This window comes from Pan paniscus, chromosome 21, assembly GCF_029289425.2.
Source record: "Pan paniscus chromosome 21, NHGRI_mPanPan1-v2.0_pri, whole genome shotgun sequence".
NCBI classification, from domain to species: Eukaryota; Metazoa; Chordata; class Mammalia; order Primates; family Hominidae; genus Pan; species Pan paniscus.
This window is the reverse complement of record NC_073270.2, coordinates 64039101-64058786: the sequence shown is the minus strand read 5'-3', so window position 1 is coordinate 64058786 and position 19686 is coordinate 64039101. Positions and strand designations below refer to the sequence as shown.

Below are 19686 nucleotides of genomic sequence, written 5' to 3'. Positions count from 1 at the left end.
GCCAGAGAAGGCATCTCCAGAGCCCTGAGAGGTGCTTCTGAGTTGAGATTTGAGTAACAAGCTGGAGATACTCGCATGAAGAGCCAGAGAAAGCCTCCTGCATACAGCTCTTCCTTGTCAAGGACTAGCAGGAAGGTCTGTGTGTCTGGAACAGTGAATAACAGACACAGGAGGTGAGAGGAGGAGGTGGGGGCCAGGCCATACATAGCCCTTAAGTCCATTGTAAGGTAAAGTGTTGGCCTTTTATCCATGGAGTCATGGGAACCACTGGAGAATCTGAACCAGGGAGTGACTAGAGCTGCTCTGTGCTTTAAAGAAAGGAAAGACTGGTGGAGGAAAAGCTGGGGTGGGGTCCCCAGTGTGTTCCCGTGGTTCAGGCGAGGGGAGTGGGGTCTCAATCAAGGAGATGAGCCCGGGAGTGGGGAATAGGGTTGACAGATAGTTCCGGTGGTGAGGGAAGGGTCAACTCAGAGACAGGGTCTCGTGGAGAACTTTTCTGACACCTCCATTCCCTTCCACCCAGACTGGGCTAGGCACTCCTTCTTTGTGTTTCCTGAGCCCTGTATTTTCCTGTGGCAGCATTTGCTAATTTACTAATAGCATTGACCATTAGAATGGGTCTTATCCTTCTTTGGGTCCCTGTGGTCTAACATAGTGAATGGCACTGGACAGCACATGAGAAGCAATGACACAGATCCTGGTGGCATTGTTGAGGACACCAGAAAGCCCCCTTGTAGGGTTCTGGAGCACAGTTAGGACTGGAGAGGAGATGTGAAAGTCATTAGTGGTGAGTGGTAGCTGGAGCAGGATGAGAGGGAGCAGGATGAGAGGGAATGTTGGAGAAGAAGGCGAAGGGGTACTCCCTGGGCAGCAGAGGCTTCTAGAAATTAGCCATGGAGTTAAGAAACCAGGAGACCCTTGGAGCCAGGATTTTGATTGGATAATCATTTATTTATGTCACTTGCCCCGGAAGGGTCAGGTAAGATGAGGATTGAAGACAGGCCATGGAGTTTGGCAGTTAGGGCGTCTTCACTCACCTCAGTGAGTAGTTCAGCACAGCCAAGAAGTGGAAGCCAGATTGGAGTTATTTGGGAAGGTTTTGGAAGTTGAGGCAGTGTGGTCTGGAATCCAGTAGCTCAGTGGTCAAAGTGTCCCATGCCTGGTAGCCAAGGCGAAGAATACAGCAGGCTGTGGCTAGGCACTGGGCACTTTGAGGAATGGTCACTGCGTTTGGGACTCACAGCCCAGCAGGAGAAAGCACAGCCTTTCAAGAAGCAGCTGGAGGGCTTCAAGGGGCTTTTCGTCAGGGATGGAAGATTCCAGCACAGATTTGCATGATTTATATGTACTCTGAAAACCTTAAAAAAAGAATTTGAATAACCCACCAATTCTCCTGGTTATATGCCCAACAAAACATAGACATATATTCTCAAAAAACATGTTCATAGTCGCATGATTCTCTTTTTTTTTTGAGTTGGAGTCTTGCTTTGTCTCCAGGCTGGAGTGCAGTGGCGTGATCTTGGCTCACTGCAACCTCTGCCTCCTGGGTTTAAGCGAGTCTCCTGCCTCAGCCTCCCGAGTAGCTGGGACTACAGGCGCGCCACCAGGTCCAGCTAATTTTTGTACTTTTAGTACAGTCGGGGTTTCACCATGTTGGCCAGGATGGTCTCGATCTCTTGACCTCATGATCTGCCTGCCTCGGCCTCCCAAAGTGCTGGGATTTCAGGCGTGAGCCACCGTGCCGGGCCAGTTGCATGATTCTTAAGAGTTGGAAACTGCAATCTACTCAAATATTTATCATGACTACAAAGGATTATAAATTCTGGTATGTTCACACAATGGAAAACCATGCAGCTGTAAGAATGAATGATCTATAGCTCTAATCAGTAATATGGATAATTTCACAAACATCTGAAAAGCCAGACACAAAAGGGTACACATGGTTCTATTTGTACAAACTATAAAACGATGCAAAGCGAATCTAGGCTGTTAGAAGGCAGGAGAGTTGTTACCCATTGCGGGAGGTGGTAAGTGGAATGGAGCAAGAGGTGGTTTTGGAGGTGCTGGTAAAGTTATCTTGCTTGGTCTGAGAGCATTGCTTGATTGTTTTAACTATTTTGAACAGTACGAAAATAGAGGACCCTATACCCCAATACTCATCCCAAAGATTTTGACTGTCTTCTGTAACCATTTTTTTCTTTTGCATCTACCTCAAGTCTGACTAGAGAACTCGTTGCATTTGTAAGTAATATTGTTCCATTCATTCATTCATTAACGCCGTGTAGACTTTACCACCCTCATCTTCTTCAACTCCCTCCCTCAAGCGGGCGAGTTGGCAGGAGAATGGAGATTGGTAACATGAAAATGGAGCATATGCACTGCTTTGAGCTGCAGAGTTCTTTCCTATCAGGTAACCTGTTTCCCATTGACTGTCAACTTAAAAGTCAGAGTCGGTGGGGCATGGTGGCTCACGCTTGTAATTCCAGCACTTTGGGAGGCCAAGGCAGGTGGATCACCTGAGGTCAGGAGTTTGTGACCAGCCTGGCCAACATGGTTAAACCCTGTCTCTACTAAAATTACAAAAAAAAAAAAAAAAAAAAAAAAAAAAATTAGCCGGGCATGCTAGCGCATGCCTGTAATCCCAGCTACTCAGGAGGCTGAGGCAGGAGAGTCGCTTGAACCTGGGAGGTGGAGGTTGCAGTGAGCCAAGATCACGCCATTGCACTCCAGCCTGGGCAACAAGAGTGAAACTCCATCTCAAAATAAAAGTAAATAAAAGAGTCATAAATAATGATGGGTTTTGGAAGCCATGATTAAAGCCACAAATCAAAGAGGAATTTCCGTGTCTGCATGGCATAGAAAGGATGGCTGCTCATGAATTAGGCTGGTCTTTCCAGCCAGCCCATTGCATAGTGCTAGTAATAACCATCAGTAGCCCTCCAAGATTTGCAATATAAAACATTATGCATTGGATGGATCTGCTTATATGAGAGCTAATAAATCAGTGTGGGTCTTGTTAGAGAATGACGTTTATATAGAGAAAGTTTGCTTGCACAACTTGCCGTTTGAATTTAGTTAAGTTAACAAGGACCTGAGGTGTGCGGGGGTCACTTCCCACCAAAAGCTGGTGAAGAATCAAGAATGTTCTTTATTTGTTAGATGGATCAAGCTTGTCTAGTCTCGCTATTAGAAATAGTCCCAATTCAGGAATCTGCATTAGTACTTATAAGCCTGTTAGTGAGAAGAACAAAACTACTTTAAATAACACATTACGGGAGTGGTGTATTCTAGTTCCCCCCAAATCACCTAAGGCCTTGCAAAGATTTAGTTGTTTATTGAAGAGTGGCTAATGTGACCCTCTAAAAAATTAATTTTTATTGATATAAGTTCTACATGAATACATTCTACATTCTAAGTACAAATTTTGCAAATAAGGCTTAAACTTCTTGGCCACCATCAACCAATCTTCTAATATTTTGAGTCAAACGTGGACATAGTGGACCATGTCTATCATGTTCCTTGTTCAGTGTCCCCTGGTGGTATGTCAGAAACAGAATATTGGATTGTATGGATAATTGGTCTGGCTCAGGGTGGCATATATCATGTAGAGTTATAATGATAGGGTGACATGTTGAATGGAGAATCATAAATACTGGGAATGGCTGGAGAGCAGACTCTGAGTGAAAATGCTTGCCTGGGGTAGACACGCCATAACATTCTACCTCCAGCTCCCGCTCTGCTTATGTTTGGGCCAATAAAGGGATCTCATTAGGTATGTTTTATTGTGTTTATTTTTTTCCCCTTTTTCCACTTAAAGCTGATTATGGTGTGGCTACTCAGGGCTTGGTGGCTTTGTGTGAAATGGCTCAGTGTCCCTGAACCACTTGAAGGTGGCAGACAGTGTACCTTGCTGTGCTTGCCCCTTCATCTGGAATGTTCTTTTTCCCTTTCCCAGATTCTCACTCTCTTCCCACGTGGAGGATTTCTGTTCAACCTTTAAGGCCCAAATCACATACCACCTGTGTTCTAGGGAAGGTGTCTGCCATCTCTTCACTCTCTTCCAAGTGGAGCTGTGTCCCTCCTGTTTGTCTGTGCTTGTGTCCCATGGTGCTTGCCACCATGGCATTGTGGGTGGTGATGTACATGATGATCTTTTTTCCCGTGGGGCTTATGGTGTCCAGGGACCACTACTCTGTTGAATTAGGTTTGCTGTTTTTGCCTGCTGTCCATGAGGGAGGAGGGGATGTTCAAGGTCAGTCTGCTGTCAGCATGCTTTCTGTTTCTGTATTGATCTTCCAATCCTTTTTTTTTTTTTGCTGTAAAATGACCTGTAAAGTTTCTTTTCTGTTTATTAGATTGTATCTGCTATAGTCGAACCTGCAATGCACATTCACCTAATGTTATGCTTAACATATTAATTCATACGTGGCCTGCTTTAGGACAGATTGGTGTCTGGTGAAAAACATTGACACACAGGTGAGGACTCAGGAGTCCATGGTGTGTTTCACTACAGCATCCTCATCTGATTTCCTTTATGCCCCAACCATACGTTAAGTGATAGAGATACTGTCAGGGTTTGATAACCCTTGAGTAACTAGTTAACATAGAGGAGGGTAAATCCTTTTTTCTCAATGTTGTAGTTTCCAGAAATATTTTTCTCTGGTGGGCCTCTTAGTCAGAGAAGAGTTCCTTTTTTTTTTTTTTTAAATGTAGTCACCTAACATCAGGGGCAAGGGATAATAAACCCAGTTATTCTTTGCAAAGTGGTCAGGACCTTCCTGAAGAGGAACTGATCTTGTTTTAGGTTGTGCGAGCTCAGAACCACCCCGGCCAACTTAGCAGTGGCTAGAAATGTAAATTCTAAACAATTATTATTTTTGAGAGAGGGTCTCACGCTGTCTCCCAGGCTGGAAAGCAGTGGCACAATCAGCTCACTGCAGCCTCGACCTCCCAGGCTCAAGCGATCCTCCCACCTCAGCCTCCCTGATAGCTGAGGCTATCTGTAGAGGTGAGCTGTCTGTGTCTTAGCTATTGAAGTGGATGGTAGAGGTAAGCTGTCTATTTCCTAGCGTTTGAAGTGGTTTGGATGGTAGAGGTGAGCTGTCTATGTCTTAGCTATTAAAGTGGATTTTTAAACTGTATATCTCCCTGGAGGGCCAGGAGCAGTCACAGCTGCTGACTGTGGCGTAACAGAGCTGCAGGGGTGTTGGACACACAGTTCAAGGTGGCTCGTGTGTGCAGAGCCAGGGGATGGGGGCTGAGCATACGGGACGGTAGGAGAGGCCACTGACCCCTGTGCATCACCATGGCCCTTCTCCAAGCCCTTTTCCTACTGTGCATTGCTAGCTTATATATTAATCATTTTTGTTAAAGAGTCAGTAGTGTCCTGTGTCAACTTGTCAGTAAACCTAGAAATTTAGAAAGTGGCAGAAACATAGAAAACAGCTGCTGCTTAAAAGCTTATTATAGTGTAGATGACAAATGAAGTCAAAACATGATCAATACTGGTTTATTTCATATTTTACACTGGGCCAAGACAACTTGAAGTTATTATTAGAAACTGTTTTGTTCAGAAAGCTTTGTTTTTCTGCATCATGCGAAGCTTTCATAAATGGAGTTAGTAGCTTTTTTGTTTTTCAAATGTAAACAAAAGTGAAATTTGAACTAGGAATTATTTATGTGCTACTTCATATTTCATTTCTAACTTGAAAGCTTAAGATTCCTGATCTTTATGTGTGGTCTGGACTTGTTGGGTCCCAGAGTAATTGTTTGTAATATTGCCTTGTAGACCGTAGCCCCTTGTTTCTATCAGCATTTGCCAGACAACATGCCAACTTAGCAATGGCTAGAAATGTTAATTCTTTTTTTTTTTTTTTTTGAGAGAATCTTGTTCTGTTGCCCAGGCTGGAGTGCAGTGGCATGATCTTGGTTCAAGCAATTCTCCTGCCTCAGCCTCCTGAGTAGCTGGCATTATAAGCGTGTACCACCATATCTGGCTAATTTGCATTTTTAGTAGAGACGAGGTTTCACCATGTTGGCCAGGCTGGTCTTGAACTCCTGACCTCAAGTAATCCACCTGCCTCGGCCTACCAAAGTGCTGGGATTACAGGTGTGAGCCACCGTACCTGTCCTTAGAAATGTAAATTCTAGAAAATTATTATTTTTTTGAGAGAGGGTCTTACCCTATCTCCAAGGCTGGAGTGCAGTGGCACAGTCATAGCTCACTGCAGCCTTGACCTTCCAGGCTCAGGTGATCCTCCAATCTTAGCCTCCCCGCTAGCTGAGACTACAAGTGCACACCAACATGCCCTGCTAATTTTTTCTACTTTTTATTGAGATGGGATCTTCTTACATCGTCCAGGCTGGTCTCAAGCATCCTTCTACCTTGGCCTTCTAAAGTGCTGAGATTATAGGCATGAGCCACCACACTGGCCTCTAGAACACTCTTTTTGAGAGAAAGGATCATTTTATGTGCTAATCTCATTGTTAAGGGACACAGCAAACTAGCTTGGTGGATCTTTACCATGCATGCATTCTTTCATTCAGCAACTTTTATTGAATGCTTGAGGTGGCCTAGACATATCAATGAGTCAATCAAAGATTCTTACCCTAAGGGTAGGAGTGGAAGGAGTGGACACAGCTGACAAGCAGTAAACCCAGGAAGTAAATATTTTGTGTGTTCAAAGGCAGGGGGTTCTCTGGAAAAACAGGAAAGTAGATCAGGATAAGGAGGCTATAGATGGGGGACTTGGAATTTTAAAATAAGGTGGTCAGGGAAGACCTCATTGAGAGGATGATGAATGAGCAAAGATTTTTAAGAGGAGAAGGAATTCTTTGTAGAGGGATCAGCCAGTGAAAAGGCCCTCTGCCGAGGGACTGAGCATCTGGGAAATAGCCACAAGGCCTGTGGCTGGAGGCAGAGAAGGAGAGAAGTGGGAGATAAGGCGAAGAAGTAAGGGTGGGCCAGATCTTTTCCACTGACCGGACAACCCGCAAGTAACACTGCCGGGCCAGTCTTTCTCTTTTACAGTGTTTCTTAACTGGGGTGATTTTTGCCTTGCTTCCCCCCACCCCCAGGGGACATCAGACGATGGCTGGAGATGGTTTTGATCATCACAACCTGGGGAGGGAGTGCTCTGGCAAGTAGTGGGTAGAGGCCAGGCATGTTGCTAAACTTTCCACAGTACACAGCCCGCAAAACAAAGTATAATCTGGCCCGGAATGTCAATAGTGCTGAGGTTGAGGAATCCTGCTCTGTTATCTTTATATAGTTCATCAGTTGTTGATTGATTTAGTTTGTCTTTTAAGATTTAATAAAGAAAAAAAACATAAAAACGTCATGGGAAAAGGTTATTCATCACGTTACCTGGTTAGAATGCCTTCACAATTGACATTGAAGCGAATGCTGGCATTTTCATTCACTTTGAGGAAAGGAGAGCCAAATCTTGCTTCCATGTATATTTTAGGAAGCCCTGGTGCATTGAAGGATAACTTAAAAAAATATATATCCCATTCACAGGCAAATAGTAATAATCTTACTGATAATCTTATTAATTTGGACTCAAGTAGGATTTCCTAATTTTGAGGAAGTCTAGACTGTTGATCCACACCAGGGAAAATGTTTGCATATGTGGGGAAAGAAATGATTGTCAGTACTTGGAATGAAAAGTACTATTCTTTACATATGAATATGATGGTATTAGTAGGAATATTTTCCTTGGATTTTGCTAATCCAGTATTTTTTAGACATCAGTCATTTGTGTGCCACTTTTTTCTATTTTTATTTTAATAATACCACCTGGATTTTTCTTCATATCAAATAACTTCTTTTATTTAAACACATTTTAGAAAACTTTCATCAGTTGCTCTAAATGAAACTTAACCAAAATATAAAACAGAAATAAAATAACATTAAATTCTATATATATAGACACAGTGCCTGCAAAAGATTCTGAGCTGAGATCTGCTTTGTATTAAAAGGAAGATTACCAGTCTTAGGGAAGTGTTCAAGACATGCCTGGACAAAAGGAATTTCCTTGATTTAATTGGAAAATGAAGAAGAGAATAACTGTCCCACTGTGTGATTTAATGACATTCAGTGTGTTACACTTGAAGATATGCTGTCTCAAGCTGTCTGCACTCTGTGGCCAGGTGACCAGGCTGTGCACTTGCAGCATGGCTGGCTGGGCTCAAAGCTGTGCCTGATAGTATAGAAACAACCAGTGAGAGAATGGAGGCGGGATCTCGTTGGCTGTGATTGGCCACCAATGGCCTATTAATGCAGAACTCTCCCAGGGTGGTAGCAGCTAGACAGCCTGGTTCTTTGTTCTTTATAGGACTAAAATTGTAATTCCATTGCTTAAAACAGAAATCCCTGTTATTTAGACTTATTATTTCTGATGAATTTTAAACATCTTTCTTCTCTCTGCCCTTCCTTATATACTTAACATGAATTACCAAAATTTGTTCTACTAAATTCATTAATAAGATGATTGAATACTTTTGATTAATTCGTGTACATTATATTGACTGTGCAAATTCATTAATTTTACTTGAACAGTTACGTTTTTGACCTTTTTTTTATTTGAGACTGAGATACCTCATTTTGTAAGCAGAAGCAAATTAGTTAATGTCTTTGGCTGCCTTCTACTCACATTGTGGGTACACCTACAGGTGGTTTTAGGCTAGGTGCTGCATCTCAGGTTTGGTTTTGTGAAAGCTGGATTTTCTCAGCTTTCTCAGGGGCTGATAGGCTTTCATGAATTGAATCCTGGTAATCAAAGTCTTGGTAGAGTGATTTCTGTAGACACCAGTGTTTATTAAGTGTCTGTACTATGTGCCAGGCATTATATCACATGGTCCCAGTGTTTAAAGGACCTCCAGGTCTAGCTCTACAGATAGAAACAGTCTACTTAGAAGCCAGGTCTGGGCTGGGCGCGGTGGCTCATGCCTGTAATCCCAGCACTTTGGGAGGCCGAGGTGGGTGGATCACCTGAGGCTGGGGGTTCGAGACCAACCTGACCAACATGGAGAAACCCCGTCTCTACTAAAAATACAAAATTAGCCGGGCATGGTGGTGCATACCTGTAATCTCAGCTACTCGGGAGGCTGAAGCAGGACAATCTCTTGAACCCGCGAGGTGGAGGTTGCGGTGAGCCGAGATCACACCATTGCACTCCAGCCTGAGCAACAAGAGCAAAACTCTGTCTCAAAAAAAAAAAAAAAAAGAGAAACCAGGTCTGGTGGTGTGCGCCTGTAGTCCTAGCTACTTGGGAGGCTGAAGCAGGAGGATCTCAGGAGTTCAAATGTAGCCTGGGCAACATAGCAAGACCCTGTCTCTACAAAAATAAACAAAAAACAGAAAGAAAGAAACAGTCTACTTAGAGTTAATATTGTACCACTTTATGTAAAATGTTGAAGCCTGACAACTGCATAGTTCCATTTAGTGCTCCTGCTTTATGTTATAGTTTAAAATATATAGAACCTCTATATATGTTATAAATTCCACAGCACAAGGTTTTAATTTTTGCTTTAAACTATCGTATGCATTTTTAAGTTAAGAAGAATAATAGTTTTTAAATATTTACTGTTTCTAATGCTCTTGATTCCTTTTGAAGATACAGGTTTCCAAATGGTATCATTCCACTTCAGCCTACAGAACATCTTTTAATATTTCTTGTAGTCCACGTTGGCTGGCTGTGTAAAAAGGGTGTGTTAGAAACACATTTTTAGCATTTTTTTTTTAATTGGACCATGTCAGATTCCTGGAGGATATTTTTACTGGATGGCAAGTTCTAGATTGCTAGTTTTGTCTCTCAGTCCTTTAAAGATGTGGTTTCGTCTCTACTAAAAATGCAAAAAAATTAGCCGGGTGTGGTGGCAGGCGCCTGTAGTCCCAGCTACTCGGGAGGCTGAGGCAGGAGAATGGCGTGAACCCGGGAGGCGGAGCTTGCAGTGAGCCGAGATCGTGCCACTGCACTCCAGCCTGGGCGAAAGAGCGAGACTCTGTCTCAAAAAAAAAAAAAAAAGATGTGGTTTCACTGTCTTCTACCTCTACTGTTTCTGGTCAAGAGTCAGTGGTCACTCAAGCCATGACTCCATGTGTATGATACTTGTTTTCTCTGCTGCTGTCCGGATGATCATGTTTGGTTACTAGCAGTTTGACTCTAATGTACCTGGATGCAATTTTCTATGTATTTATCCTCTTGGCATTCACTAAGATCCTTGATTCCGGAAATTTACGTCTTTCATCAAATTTGTGGAATTTTTGGTCATTATTTTGTCATCTTCATTCTTCTATTAAGTCCACTCACTCAGTGAATTTTTCAATTTCAGATAATTGTTTTAGTTCTCAAATTTTTATCTGGTGCCTTTTTATATTAATGTTTCTTTGCTGAGGCTCCTTCTCATTCATGGCATATTTTCCTTTCCATCCATAAGCATTATTGTAATAGTTGCTTTAAAGTCCTTGTCTGTAATTCCAGCATTTGAGTCCTCTCAGAGTCACTCTGTTTTGATTTTTTTTTTCTTTCAGCTAGTTCAGGTTTTCTCATTTTCTTCATATGTTGAGTAATTTTGGAGTATAACCTGGATATTGTGAATGTTACATGTTGTAGAACCTCTGGATTCTGCTATATGCCTCCAAAGAGTATTGATTCTGTTTCTTTTGTTTTATTTTACTAGGCACTTAAATTGACTGGGGTCAGACTGTTAACTCATCACCCCTAGAGTGGATAATATTCCAAATCTTGGTTCAATTCTTTTAGCCTTAGCTGTACTGATTGAAATTTGTCACACGAATGCTTGGTTTAGGGCTCAAGCCAGGGTTTGGGCAGAGTTTAATACAGAGGCTTCCCCTGTTTGACTCTTTCCTTTCTGGGATTCCTCCTCTTTGCCCTTCCCCACACTCTCTAGTGTCTGTGGTTGCCCTGAACTCTGGAGATACAAACATAAGCAATATTAGTAATAGAATCGGCTAATGATTTAATGATAGTAATAATTCTGACTCTGCCACTCTATGAGTAGCAATTTTCTTAACTTCTCTGAGCTGCTTTTTTGTTTTCTAATTTTTTTTGAGACAGGGTCTCTGTCGTCCAGGCTGGAATGCCGTGCTGTGATCATAGTTCACTGCAGCCTCGACCTCTTGGGCTCAAATGATCCTCCCTTCTCAGCCTCCTGAGTAGTTGGGACCACGGGCACATACCATCACAACCACTGAGTTTTTATATTTTTCTTAGAGGCAAAGTCTCACTTTCTTCCCCAGGCTGATCCCCAGCTTCTGGGCCCAAGCGATCCTCCCACCTCAGCCTCCCAGAGTGCTGGGATTACAGGCGTGAGCCACTTTACCTGGTCTGTTTTTTATTTTTTTAATGGGATTAATATGGTTTTTTATCAAGATTTAACAAACTACTGCTACTACACAGAAAGCTCTTAGCACAGTTTCTGGTTTATAGGGGTAACCAAGAAGAGTAAATTATTATTCATTATTTTATGGCTTATACATAGCTTTTATTTCCTTGTTGATAGTGTAGTTTTATATAGTTAATGTGGTAGGATCATTAATATTCTCCAGTAACATCTATTCTTTGGTGGAGCTAATTGCTAAGTTCATTAGTTGTCTGACTAAACACAGTTTTTTGAAGAATGTCTGGGTATTTTCTGTTATTTTAAAACACCATGTTCTTAACCCATAAAGTACACAGTGGTCCTCAGAAGATCTTTTGAAACCCCTGATCCTGTATGAAAAGTATTGAATGTATATGACTGTAGATATCTTCAGGTTCCAAAACTGTCTGTTACCCCAAAGCTTGGGAACTACTGCTTTAAACTTAATGTTTTCAAGTCCATTCCAGCCTGGGCCTGCAAATGCTATATAACTCTCTGTGGGATCGAGGCTGCCTGTTCTTTCTGGACTCTGAAGTGCATTGAGAATAGCTCGTATGCAGTGACTCTGGTCATTGGGCTTGGCTGTGACTCAGTGTGGACCTGTTCATCCAAGGCAGCTATGGTGCAGAGAAATGGCATATTTGATTATGTCATACATATTTTTCTGTAACTGTGTAATTCTTTATTAAAATTCTCTGAGTAGCTGTTATACAGTGTAAATTTTTAATAAGCTCATATTATTAGCCTAAAATAATTAGTTGAGGAAAAATGTGGTTCACGTTCAAAGAAAAGTAAGTACCTAGGCACAAACTTGTCATCCCTAGATTGAACTCTTTTCCTTTACTGCCTGCATTGACTTTGGGTTTTCTACCTGCCTGGTAGGACTCCTCTACTTTTTCACATCAGTGCCATCACCAACTGTCTAGTTTTCAGGGCGAGGGGTAGGAGGGATGCATTTCCACCTCTAGAGCAGGTGCCGATTAATCTTTCTGGAACTAACTATTGAGGCTGTTATTTTGCCAAAATTAGCCTCAGGGAAGTCCTCAGCAGCCTGTTTCTTTATCTTTATTTTCCTAGGTTAGCAATGGAAAGGCTAGGTGGGGGAGTGGGAGAAGGGAGGGCTCTGCCAGGTGTGTTTCTCTTTACTGGGCACAAACTCTGCCAGGCTGTCTTCGAAATAGCAAGAGTCCTCTTGATAATTAGCTCTCAACTCCAGGTAGTTCCCTGCCTGCCTTATCCTTTCAGTGATGGCCTCTTTTCTAGCAGGAATGGGAGGAGAAGATGACTGCTTAATAGAAAAAGTCGATCATATCAGGGATTCTTAAAAAAAGATGGTTATATTTCTTTTTTTTTTCTTTTTGAGATGAAGTCTTGCTCTGTTGCCCAGGCTGGAGTACAGTGGCGTGATCTTGCCTCACTGCAACCTCCACCTCCCAGGTTCAAGCTATTCTCAGCCTCAGCCTCTGGAGTAGCTGGGATTGCAGGCATGTACCACCACGCCTGGGTAATTTTTGTATTTTAGTAGAGACGGGATTTCACCATGTTGGCCAGGCTGGTCTTGAACTCCTGGCCTTAAGAGATCCACCCACCTCAGCCTCCCAAAGTGCTGGGATTGCAGGTGTGAGCCACCGCACCTGGCCAAGATGGCTACGTTTCTAAAACTTCTAATTTTAATCAAAGAATGGATATTCATAGGCTGACCGTGTGATCTGAGCCAAGGCCTTGCCTTGCTTGGCACATGGACCCTTTCCCTTCATCCATAGATCACACCCGTAAGGCCTCGTCTACATTTCCAGGTTCAGTGTCTTCTGTGGAGTGAGAAGACTTGTATGTCAGGCAATGCAAATGTAAGCCCTTGTCATTTTTTACAGTGTGTTTACAGTATTTTCCACTTGTTTTATCTACTCCTAATTTGACAGCTATATTTTAATAACTCATTTTTATTGAATCTTTCTGAAGAATTCAAACTAACGTTCAGAAATAACAGCACAGGACCTGACTGTTAGTAAGCAGGTAACTCCTGTTGGGAATAGCTGCGCATGAGCCTCCTTCTGGTTAGGGCAAACTGGGTGAGTGACCAAGGGAAAGTTGCCTAACTTCTTTAGGTATTGGTTTGCTCATCGGTAAAACAAGGATAAAAATCTTACTTGGTTGAGTTGGTGTGGGAATTGAACCACATGTGAAAGCTACTTCCCTGTCCCTGGCCTATTATAAGAGCTCAAAAAATGTAGCCATTATTTTTATTATTATCATCATCCCAACAACTCCCCTTATCACTGTTATTCCTAGAGAGTAGCCTCTTTGCTATGAGTGTTCATTGCCCTGGGATTAGTCAGTGTGTTTTATAGAGTGGATGGAAAGATTAAGTTAATTCAGTGGTTGGTGTTTTGTTGGAGAGCATACTTGGTAAAATGCATAGTCTTAGAGTAAATTTACTCATTGTGTGTTTAATAATGTTCCAGGGGCACATAGTAGGTGCTCATTAAACACATAATGAGTACATTCACTTTAAGACTATGCATTTTACCAAGCCTATGTGCTAGGCTTGGAGAATCCAACAGTAACTGGACATAGTTCTGCCCTCAGGAGCGTTTATTGTGTAAGGACTTCCTGCAGATACACGGTGAACTTCCTGTTGCAGGAGGCTGGCTCAGGTTGCCATCACCAGGGGCACTTGAGGTGTGAGGAGAGTGGGAAGGCAAGCCATTCTAAAGAGGCTGCACCCTTGCTGAGACCTTAAGTCTAAATGGGAGAGAGTAGATAGGGAACAGCATCTTCTGAACACTGTGGGGGATGTGAAACGTGGGAGTAAGTAAAGAGAGGTGAACAATGTCAAGGTCAGCCAGATCCTGCAGGTCTTCCCATGCATGGTCCCACTTACTCCAGCATCCTGATGGCACAAGGAAGAGGTCTCATCCCACCCTCAAGATGAGAACACGGAAGTGTGGACAGGTGACGTGACGAACTCTGGCCACACAGCAGTGAGTGGTAGTTGTGGGATTCATCCCATTCCAGGTGTGTTTGGCTCCAGAGCCCATGAATTCAGATACCCACTGCACAGGAGGGAAAAGAGCAGGTTTAAAGAGGAAGAGGGGCTAGGCATGGTGGCTCATGCCTGTAATCCCAGTACTTTGGGAGGCCGAGGCAGGTGGATCACCTGAGGTCTGGAGTTCAAGACCAGCCTGGCCAACGTGATGAAATCCTGTCTCTACTAAAAATACAAAAAATTAGCTGGGTGTGATGGCGCATGCCTGTAATCCCAGCTACTCGAGGAGGCTCAGGCAGGAGAATCACTTGGACCAGGGAGGCGGAGGTTGCAGTGAGCTGAGATTGGGCCACTGCACTCCAGCATGCGCAGCAAAGTGAGACTCCGTCTCAGAAAAAAAAAAAAAAAAAAAGAAAAAAAGAGGAAGAGGAAGGATGATAATTGGCTCATTTTTGGCCAGAATGAGTTGGAGGAACTTGTTGGATACCTGTGTGGAGAGGTGTGGTTGGGTGTTGTGGGACCACAGATATGGATGGATAGGAATGTATGTCATGGCATCTTTGACGCTACATGAGTGTGTTTAGAACAGACCGGATGTGGGGTGGACTTTCTGTCAGAGTCTTGCTAACAAGTAAGGCCAAGCTGATTTGTTTTTCCTTCAACTGCTTTAACCTGTTTGCACAGCCCTGCGTGGTGAGCAGGGCTTCTTAAACAGCAGGGCTTTCTTAGAGGTGAACATCTGCTCACTTGCTGAGTTCTCCAGTAGAGGATTGGTTCCTTTCACTTATGCATTAGACAGACTGCACTAAAAGAAAGGCGTCCGGCTCTTCTTTGTTACTCTGGTACCTATTATTTTCTTTTGGGGTTCTTCAGCTGACCATTTCATTTTGGGTGAATTCTCAACGTTGCGATTCTTAGAGACTTCAGCTGTGAAGGTAGAACACATGCCACAAGGCCATGTCTTTGCCCAAGTGTGACTTGTCACAGTTGATGCACACTTTGAGCGTGGGTTCCCCCCCTCCACTCTTCCTTTTTAGATGGATTTGAAGACTATGGTACAGATTGCGACAACATGAGAGTAACGGCCTTCTTGGACATTCCAGGCCAGGATAACCTGCCTCCACTCACTCGCCTGGAGAAGTATGCTTTCAGCGAGAACACCTTCAACCGGTAAGCCCAACCAGGCCTGTGCATGTTGACAACTCTGTGTTGTGTGCTTTAAGCTGACACCTGGGGCCACTTCTCTGTGACAGCTTTGAGGAGACTTCATGGATGATGAGGTAGGTTGGATACAGATTGTCACCAGGATGCTGGGCTTCTGTCTGAATGGTACCATCTTATTAGGCTTTTTCATTATTTTTGTTATTGTTTTGCTGACCACCTGGTAAGCCAGGAAGGAAATGGTGATGAATTTCATGGTGTTTAAGTGATTAGGATTGCTAACTGGGTTTCTTTCACATATGCAGTACTCAGAAAAATCATGCATTCCTTAATTGAGAAGCACCAAGAAGCATCAGTTGGAAGCATTGTCTGCCCGCTTTGTATTTTGACTGCGCTGTGTATCAGGAACTTCGGTGGCAATGTGTCATGCCATGCTCCATTGTCACCGTGTGCGGTGTTGGCAGGGTTTGACTCCAGGCCCACCTTGGCTCAGTAGATGACCTTGATTCTTAATATCCTGAAGAAAGCAGAAATTAAGGCTTCCCTTTACATTTACGTGCTACCCAAACTTCTGTGAATCTGAAAGCATTCTCCCCTCCTTTCTCAGCAGACAGTCTCTCTCCTCCTGTTCTGCCCTTTGATGGGCCCTCCGTCCCTGATCCCTCGCCCCCCTCAGGTTTACCTTCTGTCGTCTGTGTCTCCTCTCCTGTTACAGGTGCATATTCACCCCACTTGCAACCCTGACTTGTCTTGTTCTAAACTATCCTCTGAGCTTCCCTACTTCCTTCCCCATGTAGTCCCTAATACACCACCTGCCAAGACTTGATGGTACTCACATAGCCTCTTTCCTTACCTTCATTGGCTCTTGCTTTTAAAAATTACATTCTGGCTGGGCGCGGTAGCTCACGCCTGTAATCCCAGCACTTTGGGAGGCCAAGGTGGGCGGATCACGAGGTCAGGAGATCGAGACCATCCTGGCTAACACGGTGAAACCCTGTCTCTACTAAAAATACAAGAAATTAGCCGGGTGTGGTGGTGGGCACCCATAGTCCCAGCTACTCGGGAGGCTGAGGCAGGAGAATGGCGTGAACCCGGGAGGCGGAGCTCGCAGTGAGCCAAGATCACGCCACTGCACTCCAGCCTGGGTGACAGAGTGAGACTCCGTCTCAAAAAAAAAAACCAAAACAAAAATTACATTCTATAAAAAAAAAGAAAAAGATAAAACGAAAATTACATTCTATGCCAAATATAGGCTAAGCCCTTTCATCTATTAAATCATAGAAAGCTCACAAGGATGTTATGGATGGATCCATTTAATGTTGCAGGATAAGTCCATTGTTATTCTCCTTTTATGCTAGGGAATGATGATACCCTGAATGGTGTCTTTTTTCTTTTTTGTCTTTCTAGTTTTGGCATCTAGCTACCGCCAAATAATGTAATTTAATTTTATTGTTTCTGGACTTTATATATGTGAAATCATACAGGATACATTACTTTTATGGATTTCGCATATATTAATAGTTTGAATTTGTTCTTTTTCTAATAGTGTTCTTGAATATACTGACATTTATCCATCTGCTATTGTTAAAGAAGAGTTTTGCTGTGAACAGTCTTGTAGATGTATCTGGGGACACACAATTATGCGTTTCTGTAGGACATGTACCCAGGAAAGAAATACTGTGTGATGGTGTATGCTTATCTTCTGCTTTAGTAGATAATGCCAGTTTTCCAAAGTGGTTGTATCAGTTTATACTCCTACCTTTGCCCTACTTTTTTTTTGAGAAGGAATCTCGTTCCATTGCTCAGGCTGGCGATCTTGGCTCACTGCAACCTCTGCCTCCTGGGTTCAAGCAATTCTCCTGCCTCAGCCTCAAGTAGCTGGGACTACAGGTGTACACTACCACGCCTGGCTAAGGTTTGTATTTTTACTAGAGACAGTTTTCACCATATTGGCCAGGCTGGTCTCAAACTCCTGACTTCAGGTGATCCACCTGCCTCGGCTTCCCAAAGTGCTGGGATTACAGGTGTGAGCCACTATGCCCGGCCTTACCTTTGCCCTACATTTTATCTGCCAATTGGTATTGTCAGATTTTTGTATTTTAGCCAGTCTGGTAGTTTGGTAGTGTATATAACGATATCACTTTGTGATTTGAATTTTCATTTTCTTTACTGTGAGTTTAAACACTTTTTCATATGTTTGTTGAACATCTGTATTTCTTTTTTGTGAAGTGCCTGTTCAAATCTTTGGTTGAATTGGTAGGGAGAAGATGGATTGTTTGTCTTTTTATTATCAATTTGTAGGAGTTCTGTGTATATTCTGGATTTCAAACCTTTATTAATTATGTATGATAAACATCTTTCAACTGGTGGCTTGTGTTTAAACTCTCTTTATGGTGTTCTTTTGGTGACCAGAAGCTGTTGGTTTTTTATTTTTATTTTTATTTTTTGTTTTTTTTTTTGAGACTTTGGGTAACAAGGTAACAAGTTCTGTTACCCAGCTAGAGTGCAGTGGTGCAATCATAGCTGGAGTCTCAAACTCCTGGGCTCAAGAGATCCTCCTGCTTCAGCCTCCTGAGTAGCTGCCACTACAGGAGCATGCCCAGCTACTTTATTTTGCATAGAGACAGGGTCTCACTATATTGCCTAGGCTGGTTTCAAAGTCCTGGCCTCAATGGTGTGAGCACCGTGCCAGGCACACAAGTATTCACTTTAATGTAGTTAAATTTATTGACATTTTCCTTAATAGTGCATTCGGAAGCTTTTTTCTCTATTTCTTTATATTGCTTTAAAGCCTTAATTTTTTTTCTGTGAAATAGATATACTATAGTTCTGTAATCTGCCTGAACTTAATTTTTATCATAAGAAAAATGGCTCCAGCTTCATTTTCCTAATTGTCACAATGTCATTTATCAAAAGTATGTTCTTTTCCCACTGCTCTGGAGTGCCACCTCTGTTACAGTCCAGCCTCTGTTTACAGTCTTTGGACTCTCCCCTCTTTTCCAGTGGTCCCCTCAGCCAATACTACACTCTTTTGGTTGCTATAGATTTATAATGAGTCTTGATATTTGATAGAACAAGTCTTCCCATCTTGTTTTGCTTCTTTGGCATGACTAGTTATTCTTGGTACTTTGTATTCTCATGTAAATTTAAAATCCAGCTCACCAGATTCTAACAAAATGAAACAAAACAGAACATCTGTTAGGATTTTGATTGGGTTTGCATTGAATCTATAGGTCAATTTGGAGAGTATTGCCCTTTTTACAATGTGTAGACTTCCAATCTATAAACATGGTTTATCTTTTCATTTATTTAGGTTTTCTTTAGTTTCTCAATACAGTCTGATCATTTTCTCTGCAGAGGTTTTGTGCTTTTTTTGGTTGTGTATTTTAAAGGAAATTTGAGACATCATATTTTATCCAGTTAAGGACTTAGAACAAATCTAACTGTACTATCATTATCACATTTAACAAAATTAACAACAATGCTTTCTAGTTTATCGCTCTATGTCGAGTTTTCCTGACTAAAAAATACCTTTTTATGGTTGATATGTTTGAGTCATGATCCAAATAAGGTCTATAGATTTCATTAGGTAGATGTGTCTCTTAAGTCTCTTTTTGTTTACAGGTTTTTTTCCTTTTGATCTTAAACTCTTTTTAATCTCGAATGGTTCTCTGTTTCATCTTTCTCCATATCATTTATTTGTTGAAGCGGTCATTAGCTTAGAGAATTTTCCACATTCTGTATTTGGTGGTCATGATTCTCATGGTATCATTTTTCCTGTCTTTTCTGTAAACTGAAAATTACGTTTGGAGAATTTATTATATTCTGCTTCAATTTTTTTTTAAGCAATACTTCATATGTTGTTTTGTGAAGCTCTTATTACAAGACACCAGGAAACAATGTCTAGTTGTCACACCTTTAGAGATTTCATATTGAGCAGTGGGCTCAGGTGTTTTATTCTTTCATTATAAAATTCCTCACCAGTCTTTGTTCTGATGATTTCAGGATTCACAAATAATCATTGCTTAAATCTGTTATTTCATTCTGGGTTGGAAAATGACAATTTTTTTTTTATTGTCTGCGAGATCTGTTGTGGTCCCATTTCCATCCTGTTACTTGTTGTTTGTGCCCTCTCTCTCTTTTTTTATCCCCCT

At 42.2% G+C, this 19686-nt stretch overlaps 1 protein-coding gene across 4 annotated transcripts in view; it reads left to right on the top strand.

The window, feature by feature from the left end:
* LOC100992336 (serine/threonine-protein phosphatase 4 regulatory subunit 1-like) overlaps positions 1-19686 on the top strand; it is an 82303-nt gene that overhangs the window by 7834 nt on the left and 54783 nt on the right. For 3 of the 4 annotated variants that reach the window (XR_010111008.1, XM_034947290.3, XM_034947293.3), the window contains exon 3: positions 15409-15541. The exons of the other annotated variant lie outside the window; for it this stretch is intronic. Coding sequence is in view for 2 of the 3 variants with exons in the window: in XM_034947290.3 (XP_034803181.1) it covers positions 15409-15541 (133 nt within the window). In the remaining variant the exon portion in view is untranslated. The remainder of the gene's footprint in view (positions 1-15408; positions 15542-19686) is intronic. 4 annotated transcript variants of the gene reach the window in all.